The sequence below is a fragment of the Oncorhynchus clarkii genome, chromosome 10, assembly GCF_045791955.1.
Source record: "Oncorhynchus clarkii lewisi isolate Uvic-CL-2024 chromosome 10, UVic_Ocla_1.0, whole genome shotgun sequence".
NCBI classification, from domain to species: Eukaryota; Metazoa; Chordata; class Actinopteri; order Salmoniformes; family Salmonidae; genus Oncorhynchus; species Oncorhynchus clarkii.
The window spans coordinates 52,687,766-52,700,626 of NC_092156.1; the positions used below are offsets into that span (position 1 = coordinate 52,687,766).

Sequence of the window (12,861 nt, forward strand, 5' to 3'; positions counted from 1 at the left end):
CAGGATTTTTGGTCTGCTGTATCTAGTAGTCACATTGACACTTTTATCAGAATTCCTCAGTTCCACTTTCTAAAAATACTAAGCATGTGGTTGTAGGACATAGTTTAGGAACCAAAATGTACTTTGTGAGGATAGTATACAATATTATGCATTGTTTAGAAAATGCCACCAGAGGGCATCAGAGTTTAAGACACCTGGTACCACGTAGACACCTGCTACCAGATAATTAGTTACCAATTTTGTTTACTTATTTGAAGTGATTACCAGAAAGTACCCATTGTTACCATAGAATTTCTTAGTAAATGCCAACTAAATACCAATGGAGACAGCAATGTAAAATAAAATACACTTCAGGGGACATAAGAAAAGCGAAAAAAAAGTGCCAAGTCAATCTGGTCTCATCATTCATTATACTAAGTCATAATATCTAAAATTCCTCATTCATCTTAAAGTTTATGGGAGGGCGGGGGGAGGCATAGCACTTTTAATACTAATGCAATAATGGTGCATTAATTAAAGGCTTTATGAAAACTGTCGCAAACCCACTTACCATTTTTTTTTATTACAATTGAAAAAAAAAAACATTTAAATACCCCCCTGCAATTCATATATGTTACAAATTCCAATTCGTACAATATGTTATGAATTTGGTGCTTAAGATTTCATTCAATATCTTTAACCAACTTGGTTAATTTCTTCACACTAATCTCAAACCAAATCTGAACTATTATTTCTCATAAGGCTCATAAGGCCCGATTCCAAACCAAGTTAAGTGCACATAAATGCACCATAATTCCATTTTTATGCACTTTTCTCTCTATTCTGACCTTGAACTTAAGCATGCCATTCACCTGCTATTCATTCGGGGTGGAGATCTAAGAAATTAAGGTGTGGCGGAGGTGTGTTTACAGATACATCGTATTTTGACCTTGACTTAATTCTCTCATAATTCCACCACCTTTACGGGCACGGAAACCATGAATAAGGTTGAGTGATCCTGATGGTTCCAAGTGGAAAAAGCATCTACTTTATATTTTCTAATAGAAACAACAGCATTCTCCATGCACTGTAATTTACAACTTGATATAGCTAGGTAAATTAGTAACCCATTTGAATAAGGGAATTATAAATATAAATTACACTTGTTTTAGATCTATTTTACTTTATAATCGCTGGAGACAAATGTAACACCTGTCATATCAAATCAAATCTTATTTGTCACATACACATGGTTAGCAGATGTTAATGCGAGTGTAGCGAAATGCTTGTGCTTCTAGTTCCGTCAATGCAGTAATAACCAACAAGTAATCTAACCTGTGGAATTGTTATTCCACAACTACTACCTTATACACACAAGTGTAAAGGGATAAAGAATATGTACATAAAGATATATGAAGGAGTGATGGTACAGAACGGCATAGGCAAGATGCAGTAGAAAGTAACAAGTACAGTATATACATATGAGATGAGTAATGTAGGGTATGTAAACATAAAAGTGGCATAGTTTGAAGTTGCTAGTGATACATGTATTACATAAAGATGGCAAGATGCAGTAGATGATATAGAGTACAGTATATACATATACATATGAGATGAGTAATGTAGGGTATGTAAACATTATATTAAGTGGCATTGTTTAAAGTGGCTAGTGATACATTTTTTTTTACATCAATTTCCATTATTAAAGTGGTTGGAGTTCAGTCAGTATGTTGGCAGCAGCCACTCAATGTTAGTGGTGGTGTCACGCCCTAGTCTAAGTATTTTGTGTTTTTCTTCATGTATTGGGTCAGGCCAGGGTGTGGCATGGGGTTTTTGTATTGTGGTGTGTTTTGTCTTGGGGTTTTGGTGTGTATGTATTGGGATTGTAGCTAGTGGGGTTATCTAGCAAAGTCTATGGCTGTCTGGTGTGGTTCTCAATCAGAGGCAGGTGTTTATCGTTGTCTCTGATTGGGAACCATATTTAGGCAGCCATATTCTTTGAGTTTGTCGTGGGTGATTGTCCTTAGTGTCCTTGTTCCTGTCTATGCGTTAGTTTTCACTAGTATAGGCTGTTTCGGTTTTCGGTATGATCTTTGTTTTTGTAGTGTTTGTATTATTTTGTGTTTTGTTCATTAAACATGGATTGCAATCTACACGCTGCATTTTGGTCCGACTCTCCTTCTACCGAAGAAAGCCGCTACAGAATCACCCACCACAAAAGGACCAAGCAGCGTGTCAACAGGCAGGAGCAGCCCAAAGAGGAGATGCGCAATAAGGATTTCTGGACATGGGAGGCAATCCTCGACGGGAGAGGACCCTGGGCTAAACCAGGGGAGTGTAGCCGCCCAAAGGTGCAGCAGGAGAAGAGGCAACAGGAGCAGCCCAAAGAGGAGTACAGTATGGACTATACTTCTTGGGAGGAGATAGACAGGTGGGCGGTCGACCCAGGGAGAGTGCCGGAGCCCGCCTGGGATTCGATGGAGCAGTGCGCGGAAGGATATAGGAGAATGGAGTTTGCAAAGCAAGGCGGTGCGGACGGAGGCCCGAGAGTCAGCCCCCAAAATGTATTGGGGGGGGGGGGGGGGGGCTCAGGGAGAGTGGCAGAGTCAGGGTTCAGACCTGAGCCAACTCCCCCTGTTTATCGTGAGGAGCCAAGGAGGAGACCAGAGCCGGTGTTGGAGGTGAGCGAAGCAGAGACTGTGAAGGAGTTAATGGGGAAATTGGAGGAGAGAGAAATGAGGGAGTTGCTGTGTTGGTGCTTTTTGCATGGAATTCGCCCGACGGAACGTGTCGGGGATTTGATGGCACCTGGGTTAGCGCTCCGTACTCGTCCTGAGGTGCGTGTTAGTCGGCTGGTGAAGTTGGTTCCAGCCTCACGTACCAGGCCTCCTGTGCACATCCCTAGCCTTGCACGTCCTGTGCCAGCACTGCTCTCAAGATCTCCAGTACGCTTTCACGGTCTAGCCCATCCTCCACACCCCAGCCCTCCGGTAGCAGCTCCCCGCACCAGGCTTCCTGTGCGTGTCCTCGGCCCAGTACCACCAGTGCCAGCACCACGCATCAGGCCTACAGTGCGCGTCGCCTGTTCAGCGCTGCCAGAGCCTTCCTCCTCTTCAGCGCTGCCGGAGTCTCCCGCCTGTTCAGAGCAGCCAGAGCCTTTCTCCTCTACAGCGCTGCCGGAGTCTCCTGCCTGTTCAGAGCAGCCAGAGCCTTTCTCCTCTACAGCGCTGCCGGAGTCTCCCGCCTATTCAGCGCAGCCAGAGCTGCCAGCCTGCATGGAGCAGCCAGAGCTGTCAGTCTGCATGGAGCAGCCAGAGCTGTCAGTCTGCATGGAGCAGCCAGAGCTGTCAGCCTGCATGGAGCAGCCAGAGCTGTCAGCCTGCATGGAGCAGCCAGAGCTGTCAGCCTGCATGGAGCAGCCCGAGCTGCCAGCCTGCATGGAGCTGCCAGTCTGCACGGAGCTGCCAGTCTGCAAGGAGCTGCCAGTCTGCACGGAGCCGCCAGAGCTGCCAGTCTGTAAGAAGCAGCCAGAGCTGTCAGCCTACATGGAGCAGCCAGAGCCGCCAGTCAGCGTGGAGCAGCCAGAGCCGCCAGTCAGCGTGGAGCAGCCAGAGCCGCCAGTCAGCATGGAGCAGCCAGATCTTTCAGTCTGCCAGGATCCGCCAGTCAGCCAGACTCTTCCAGATCCGCCAGTCAGCCAGACTCTTCCAGATCCGCCAGTCAGCCAGACTCTTCCAGATCCGCCAGACTTTTCCAGATCCGCCAGACTCTTCCAGATCCGCCAGTCAACCAGACTCTTCCAGATCCGCCAGACTCTTCCAGATCCGCCAGATCCGCCAGACTCTTCCAGATCCGCCAGATCCACCAGACTCTTCCAGATCCGCCAGACTCTTCCAGATCCGCCAGATCCGCCAGACTCTTCCAGATCCGCCAGTCAACCAGACTCTTCCAGATCCGCCAGTCAACCAGACTCTTCCAGATCCGCCAGTCAACCAGACTCTTCCAGATCCGCCAGTCGGCCGGGATCTGCCAGATCCGCCAGTCGGCCGGGATCTGCCAGATCCGCCAGTCGGCCGGGATCTGCCAGATCCGCCAGTCGGCCGGGATCTGCCAGATCCGCCAGTCGGCCGGGATCTGCCAGATCCGCCAGTCGGCCGGGATCTGCCAGATCCGCCAGTCGGCCGGGATCTGCCAGATCCGCCAGTCGGCCGGGATCTGCCAGAACCGCCAGTCGGCCGGGATCTGCCAGAACCGCCAGTCGGCCGGGATCTGCCAGTCGGCCGGGATCTGCCAATCGGCCGGGATCTGCTGAAACCACCAGCCAGCCAGGATCTGGTAGATCTACCTACCTGCCTGAGCTTCCTCTCACTCCCGAGCTTCCTCTCACTCCCGAGCTTCCTCTCACTCCCGAGCTTCCTCTCACTCCCGAGCTTCCTCTCACTCCCGAGCTTCCTCTCACTCCCGAGCTTCCTCTCACTCCCGAGCTTCCTCTCACTCCCGAGCTTCCTCTCACTCCCGAGCTTCCTCTCACTCCCGAGCTTCCTCTCACTCCCGAGCTTCCTCTCACTCCCGAGCTTTCTCTCACTCCCGAGCTTTCTCTCACTCCCGAGCTTTCTCTCACTCCCGAGCTTTCTCTCACTCCTGAGCTTTCTCTCACTCCCGAGCTTCCCCTCACTCCCGATCTGCTCCTCAGTCCAGTGGGGTTCTGGGTGAGGACTACTAGGCCATGGTCGGCGGCGAGGGTGGACTATCCAGGGACGCGAGGAGAGGGGACTAAGACATTGACTGAGTGGGGTCCACGTCCCGCGCCGGAGCCGCCACCATGGACAGACGCCCACCCGGACCCTCCCTATTGTTTTGAGGTGCGTTCGGGAGTCCGCACCTTAGGGGGGGGGGGGGGTTCTGTCACGCCCTGGTCTAAGTATTTTGTGTTTTTCTTCATGTATTGGGTCAGGCCAGGGTGTGGCATGGGGGTTTTGTATTGTGGTGTGTTTTGGTATGTATGTATTGGGATTGTAGCTAGTGGGGTTATCTAGCAAAGTCTATGGCTGTCTGGTGTGGTTCTCAATCAGAGGCAGGTGTTTATCGTTGTCTCTGATTGGGAACCATATTTAGGCAGCCATATTCTTTGAGTTTGTCGTGGGTGATTGTCCTTAGTGTCCTTGTTCCTGTCTATGCGTTAGTTTTCACTAGTATAGGCTGTTTCGGTTTGTTTTTGTAGTGTTTGTATTATTTTGTGTTTTGTTCATTAAACATGGATTGCAATCTACACGCTGCATTTTGGTCCGACTCTCCTTCTACCGAAGAAAGCCGCTACAGGTGGCTGTTTAACAGTCTGATGGCCTTGAGATAGAAGCTTTTTTTCAGTCTCTCGGTCCCTGCTTTGATGCACCTGTATATGACAGCAAACTGAAGCATTTCAACATCAACTTTCTCACAGTAAAGTTTATGAAATGCTGTGCCATTATGCAGTATTGAAATTTTACAGCCTTCTAACTTGCAGGGACGGGCACTCTTGAATGTCTGAATTATAGGCTACCCTGGCTTTCTCTGTTTCCTATTTCTATCACGTTAAATATTTAGCCACTGTCAGTATCGACCGTCAGTAACAGCACATTCAACTGTCAATTTACTGTTAGTTCCCTTCAGTTAGGAAAGCCTACATTATCATTACATTTACAGTTGTTTCATTTAACTTAGTTTGCTTCCTCTGTAAACACCATCACGGCGGGGTGGTTGTTGCTGAGGATCAGTTGATAATGTAAAAAGACATGTAGGCTAATTAAAATATTATGGAGCGGAGCACAGACCAAGCCATAACAGTTTGAACCCAACGCCTGGCACAGTACTTGGCCGTGTCATGACACAGTTCCATGGTTAGTGCAGGCAATAGACGAGGGTATAGCCTACTATTGTACACTATTCTCCCTATTATAATTCTATGTACATTATCATGGGTCGAATAACTGAATTTGGCCATTTTCAGAATTAAAGCTGCAATATGTAACTTTTTGGGTGATCTGACCAAATTCACAACTATTTGTGTAATATATCTGTAATTCTCATTGAAAGCAAGTCTAAGAAACGTTATATGTTCTATGTGTTCTATTTCTATGCTTCCAGTTCATAAGTTTCATTTTTGCGGCGGCAGCGTAGCCTAGTGGTTAGCCTAGTTGGACTAGTAACCAGTAGGTTGCAAGTTCAAACCCCCGAGCTGACAAGGTACAAATCTGTCATTCTGCCCCTGAACAGGCAGTTAACCCACTGAAAATAAGAATTTGTTCTTAACTGACTTGCCTAGTTAAATAAAGGTAAAATTAAAGTAGTTGGAAAAGTAGATACAAATTACTAAGTAGTTGAAAATATGCTAATTAGCTAAAATTCTAAAGTTGTCCTTTGGGTTGCTAAACATTTGCTTAATATGCCCACCCATCCACCCTGACCAACAACACTACTTTAGTTTTTGCCTAAGCTAACCAACTATCTTATGTAACCATACCAAACGTTACATATCATACTAAATGGAGTATCTGATTTACATACAGAATCATACGAAATGCTTTGTTTGGGAAATGGCAGAGCATCTTTAATCAAACCATAGTTTTCTTTATTTTGTGAGTAAAGAATCTCCATACCTGCTTTTTATGATTCATAATTATTTTCCTAAAACTAAATAATATAAAGATCTGAGTATTTTTTATCTACCAATTGGTGCTGAAATGGAGACGATATGCATTTTGCCTATTTAGATGGCTTTCTTTCATTGATCCCTAATATTCTGAACCCGTCATCTCTATATATTCTATTGAGTGTCGCTAAAATTCTAACTAAAAAGAACACCGTATTAAAAGGGATGGCTTAAGATAAATTATCTGAAAACCCTATTGAATGAAAACTCCACCAGAAAATCTGTTGGCGAGCAAGTCGGAGGGTTTTCAGCGGTTGAATTACATTTATTCAGCGCGCGCAAGGGAACCACCCCCTGTAAAGCCCGTTCCGATAAGGCAAGTCTGAATACCAACTACTGAGAAGTGCGTAGGAAAGGCTTAATTTCCAAAGTCGGAATCGGGGCCATACAGAGACAATACTCAACTGCTCTTTATGCGGTCAAAAAGTGGAGTTTAAACACTATGACACTATGTAAACATTTTAATGCCATGAGTGGGCTCTTTGCATGTTGTCAATATAATATATCTATCTATACGAGTTATTTAAGGTTGTATTCCAGCCACAGACTGTACAGCTTTGAAGTGGTACAAGCATGAGTGAGAAGGAAACACCCAATGTGACTCACTGTGTATATTCCCTTAGTGGTTACCGGTGCTCCACCACGAAGCTCATGGTCGTCCCATCAAAGGAGGGCGGTGCGATGATTCTCGGGCGTTGCTGCGACGTGATGCTGATGACCGCTGGTTTCCCTTCTGACGTCACCGCACTCCCCTGGGTGTCGGGCACTGATGCCGGCACTGACTCTCCCGTAGCACTGTAGTAGGGGCTCTCTGCCCCCATCATGTTACCCTCCTGCACCAGGGTGTATTTCCCTTGAGCCGTCTCCCCACTCTCTTCCTCTAATTGGGACACCATGTGGGTTGCAACCTGTGGTGCCATCACCGTCTGGGCAGCAAGAGTGGGTGAGAGGAACCCCGGGTAGATCATGTAGGTGGGTGCGTACATCCCTCCCGGGTTCAGTGCCAGGGGGGATACGGACATGGGGGTCACTGGCTGTGGCGGAGGCATAGGCATGGGCATGTCCACATACTGGCCCATCTCAGGGTGGAAGAGACACTGGGTGACTGGCTCAATCGGCGTGTCTACCAGGTAGTATTGTCCGGTGGTGGGATCAAAGAGCATCTTCCTCTGTGTACGCTGGAAGGGGTCTCCCCCCGAAGGGGTGGTGGGCAAGGGGGCAATAGAGGGGGAGAAGCAGAACACCTGCGGCTGGGGCGTTCCTTGCTTGACCACTGGTCGAGAGTGGTGGTAGATGGTGGCGGTAGTGGCAGTATCCGGGGCCCGCGTCTCTATGACAACAGGGGACCGTTTGAGGGACTGGATAGAATTATGCTTGTGTCTCTTGGTGTCGGTGATGCCAGGTTGACTGGCGGCAGGGCTGCTTGGGAATACCTGCTCTTGATTGGGCAGTTTCATTTGACCGACACTCCTGCCTTCTACAGGTATTGTTAAGTAGTTTTCAGAGTCTGGGTTGCCAGATTTGATGGGCTGTGGTGGAGTCTCTGTGGTGGGGTTGCTTTTGAACCTTCCCCTGTCTACAAGGGCTCGTTTTGGGGGGGATATTTTCAATGACAGTGGAGCTTTCGGGGTCTTAGAGCTAATGCTTTTCACCATAGAGGTTGCATGTGATGGAGAACAGGTTTGTGGCCCATCCCAACTATTAGAGCTGCTGCTACTGACAGCTGTCTTAATGCTGTTCGCCAAATGAAACACGCTTTTGTTACTAAAAGTCTTACTTTGTTGTGACTGGGTTTTAAAGGTGTCCTCTGTTAATGGGACATGGATTATTCTTAGACAACCTTTCTCTTCTTGAATGTTGCATGTTTCTGGCAACCTGTCTGTGTTTATCGCTGTACTAAGCCTCTCCCTGCCACCTGCTGCACCTAGCTCCTCGGGGCCACCATGCTCCTCTCTAGCAATAAGTGACAGAACATGACTGTCTGTAATAGGCCAGGGAGCCTGGCTCTTGCGCTTCCATTCATTTCTGTCAAAAACATAAAGCTGTTCCATTGTTTTAACGGCAGCCTTTAGTTTCTCTAATGCCACCTGTTTTGGTATTTTCGACTCTGGTTTGCGTTCACCTGCCTCGACCATTTTTTCCTGCTTTTGTTTAGCCTCGGACTGATCTGTGTTTGGCTGTTTTGCGAAGCCAATTGGAGGTCTGCCCGTCGCCCTGTGCAGCGACATGGGTTCATTTTTGGCACATTCTGGAGATGGTTTGGGGGATGACCTATCGTTCTCAATTTGTCTCCGCTTTGGAGCCTCGGTTACAAGCACACGCTGTTTAGTACTGCTATTTGTATTTACAGACTGACATTTTATTACAATTGAAGAGGGAGGCGATTTCTTATCGGGTTCTTTCTTAGAACCTTTATTATCTTCGCGTAATGAGGCAGCAGCAGAGGCGACTGCGCCTTTACTCTCGCTGTTATCCACTGAGACTAAACGATATGAACTCTTGACCAATTTACGCACGTCTCTAACCTGATGAATTGGCGTCTGAAACTTGCACTTATTGTCCCTTATATCCCTAACCGTAAAGTGTGGCACTCTGTCTGACGCTGGCAGCACCTGACATTTGGAGTCAGCTGCTGACTTTATTGGATAACTTATATTAGGGGTTAACAATTTGTCAATATTTAGCGGATTGCATTTGTTTCCTTTTACGCTCCTCAGACGTATTTTTATCTCGGGTGCCTTTGACCCTTTCACGATTCCTGCATTGTTGTCAGGTCTAAACTTTCTCTCCCCGTACCCCCGTTGCTCTTTTTGCGCACCGACTAAAGTACTGTCTGACACCTTTTCTTTGAATTTATTTTCTTTGGGGAGAAGCTGGGAACTTGGAACAAACAAGTGTGACAATTTAGTTAGCTTGCTACTTACAACTCTGGAGTCTAACTCCCTTCCCCCCGTATAATCTGTTGTCGAGGGTGTCCCATCTAAAATAGTACGAATTTCATGTTTCTCTTGGGGCTCTGGCTCACCATCCCTCCATGATTTGAATGCGCTGTTTTGGCTATGGCTCAGGGATCCTCTTGTGGGCTCGCATGCATCCTTTTGAAAATCTAATCGTGCCTCATTTATAGTCTGAAAGCTTTCTAATGCCTCAGTAAGCTCTTCTTTGGGGTCACAAGAATTAAGTCTAAGGTCCACAGCCCCTTGTTCATCAGAAGAATTGCTTGTGTATCCCGAACCCGATTCTGAGGTTTGACTATGCACGCCTTTCTCTGTATCCCTTTCTCTTACCCCATCTTGATCCTTGCATTGAAAGCATGGGGAGTGCGTGGGATGCGTGTCCCGTATCTCCCCCCTCTCCATCTTGCGCTCCTGTTCAAATTGCATTTTTTTGGATATTACATTTTTTAAGAGACTTGATGCGAAACTTGCCTTCTTATGTGTGCCTTCCATGCTATCACCCGCGTCACTGTGTTGGTAGCTCACTTCATATTCTGGCTCTGCTGGCAAGGTGCCGGGAACTTCATCCATGGAACGTGCTCCTGAGGCATTTTCTGAATATTTGGGAGGTTTCCCACGTTCAGGTGACCCTGCTTCAACATTACAGCGAAAATCCAATGTCTTTGTCAAAGTGATAACCTCACTGCCTGGTTCAAATGGGCCTGTAAACTCTACGTTTTGGGTAGAGGAAGATGCATGTTGTGGACTAGATATTTTTGTATTCAAAGAAAACATATTGGTTTGGGGACCTTTCTTACTGCTTATGGCAATACCATTTATACTCTTATACTCTGCGTTCTTGCTCATTTCAAAAGTTGCAGTTGCACTCTTTTGGGCGATTAGATGTTGCTCTCTGCCCTGTGACATGTTACCATATTTAAGGTCAACGAAAGCTGACCACTTGTTTAAACCAAGCCCATTTTCTGACATTGAAGACTCACTTGAAGTGCTCAAATGTATAGCATCGAAATAGGGACATGCTAAACTCCTAAATGATTTTGCGGTTAAATTACGCACTTCTTTATCAGCGTCGTCCAGTTCACTTATTGAACTGGACGCACCGCTGGAATATTCGTTAACATCTTTCCCTCTTAATTTAGTTGCAAAGTGTTGGCGTCCCGGGGCTGGGATAAAATATTGGGATCTATCGCACAAGGCTTCCGCTCTGGCGTCAGTGCTTGTAAAAAAGAAGTGACTCCTGTCTCCCACATGCTTGGTATGATAACAAATGTTTTCATTTTCAATTGTATTGTTATAGTCGTTTATCGCTGTGGATGAGGTCTTGATTGACAGGTGAATTTGCCCCGCCGAATTCCCACTACCATTTTGGTTTTTACAAATGCTTTCATCTGAGCTGGGGCATTTGTCAGAGTCACAAAACTCACTCTCAGTGCTGACAACTGCACAACCAGCAACACTTTGGTGCACATTATTATATTGCGCCTTACTGCTTTTCACTTTCGCCAGGCTCCTACCATCCACGAGGCCTATCAAAGTCCCCCCTGTTGTTTCATCGCTTTCAAAAGAGGCATAATCCACAAATGAATAAACCAGATTGTCGTCCTCAATATCCCAACAGCTTCCCCGTCCAAAATCATAATCGACATCATGGTCAAGCTCTGTCAGTTGGATTTCGTGCGTTGTAATGTAGTGCGATTCGTCTATCACGGTATCAGGCGCACAATGGTCCGACAATACTACGCTCTCACAGTCGTCCGATTCGGATTTACTGTTCAAATACATGTCCGTGTATTGTAACTCCTCACACTCGCTGGGGACATTATTATCACGAGGCACAATTTCGCTCTGGAGTTCTGTCATATTGTCATTCTCCAAGTCCACATTGCTGTTAAATTCTGTCAAAGACGTGTTCATGGGGGGATCTTCCGATACAGGCATATCTGCTGACTTGTCCTTGGATTTTACCTCATAGATTTTATCCACATTGTCATCAATCTCGCGAATCCTGGGGCTCCTCTCTCCGGACGTATCACTGTTGCATTTGAATACCGCCAGTTGGTTACCGTCACCGGTAAAAGCCACTTTAACCGTTTTTGTGACCTCTGATTTCATATCAATTAAGTCATTCAAATCAACATAATTGTATTCGTCACTTTTTGTTTTAGGGTTGCACTTGTCCTTGTCTTTATTTCCAGGGAGCAGCTTTCTATAAGGTCCGGTGTTGTCTCGGTAAGTGAGAGTTTTCTCAACTGCTTCCATTTGTGCCGTTTCTTACCGCCAGAAATGCTCTGTTAGCGATGTTATCCTGACACAGGACGAAAAACTCTGCACGAGGGAGAGACTGGAGTGAAGGAGGGAGGGAGAGTGAGAGGGGGGTCAGTCTAGTTGCCCTCGGAATTCCAAGTGCACTCTGTTGAATATTCCGCTGTCCGTTCTGAAGCGCATGGAGCTGTTGCTCTTCACCGCTTCTCTCGATGACGGTTGTCTGTATAACGCTCGAGTAACATTTCGGATGACATATCAGCTACATTAGCAGAGGCTGGGGTCAAACCTTCGCCACAGCGTGCGAATTTAGGACTACATGCTAATCTCCTTGATGCTACTCTCTTTGATAACGTAGCAGTGCACAATCGGTTGAGAGAGAGAGAGAGAGAGAGAGAGAGAGAAAAAGAGAGACGAATGACCATGTGGACCCTTATGGAATGCGCGTGAACATGATCTCCCCTGTACCAAATTACAATAAATTATGCACAGCCACAGAATACCCAAAGTGTTACTGTATTTTCTAATAAATATTTGGTGCGCCCATGCAGTGTATTAGATACTAAAACGTAAACATCAAAGCTCTATAGTGTTACCTTAAACACTTGCATATGTGACAAATAGGCTATAAAAGATGACGGAATGGAAGACGCGCTATTTTTATCAGCCGTGTATGGAGCTAAATCTCAGTGCCGCACAGCACAGGTACTCGCTGACTGCATAGTAGGCCTACTCTTTATGAAAAATATTAGGTCCTAATTTAACTCATAATTAAAAAGTAAAATATATATATATATATTTTCGAAATATGTTAAAGGGGTTTAATAACGCTTCCTCCTATTTCCAAGATAATTGTCGCGTCAGCTTCTGTATGCCCAAAGCGCAGTTAAGGACATGGAATGTGCGTCACCTTTCCTAGAAGAACAGCTAATTTTCCTAGAAAACTGCGAAAAATCCTATCCAGATCTTTCTTTC

At 46.3% G+C, this 12,861-nt stretch overlaps 1 protein-coding gene across 1 annotated transcript in view; it reads right to left on the reverse strand.

The window, feature by feature from the left end:
• Positions 1-12,227, reverse strand: part of LOC139418766 (uncharacterized protein C4orf54-like) — a 28,320-nt gene extending 16,093 nt beyond the window's left edge. The window contains exon 1 of the mRNA XM_071168448.1: positions 7,274-12,227. Within this exon, the coding sequence (XP_071024549.1) occupies positions 7,294-11,883 (4,590 nt within the window). The 5' untranslated portion in view covers positions 11,884-12,227 and the 3' untranslated portion in view covers positions 7,274-7,293. The remainder of the gene's footprint in view (positions 1-7,273) is intronic.
• Positions 12,228-12,861: the final 634 nt, after the last annotated feature.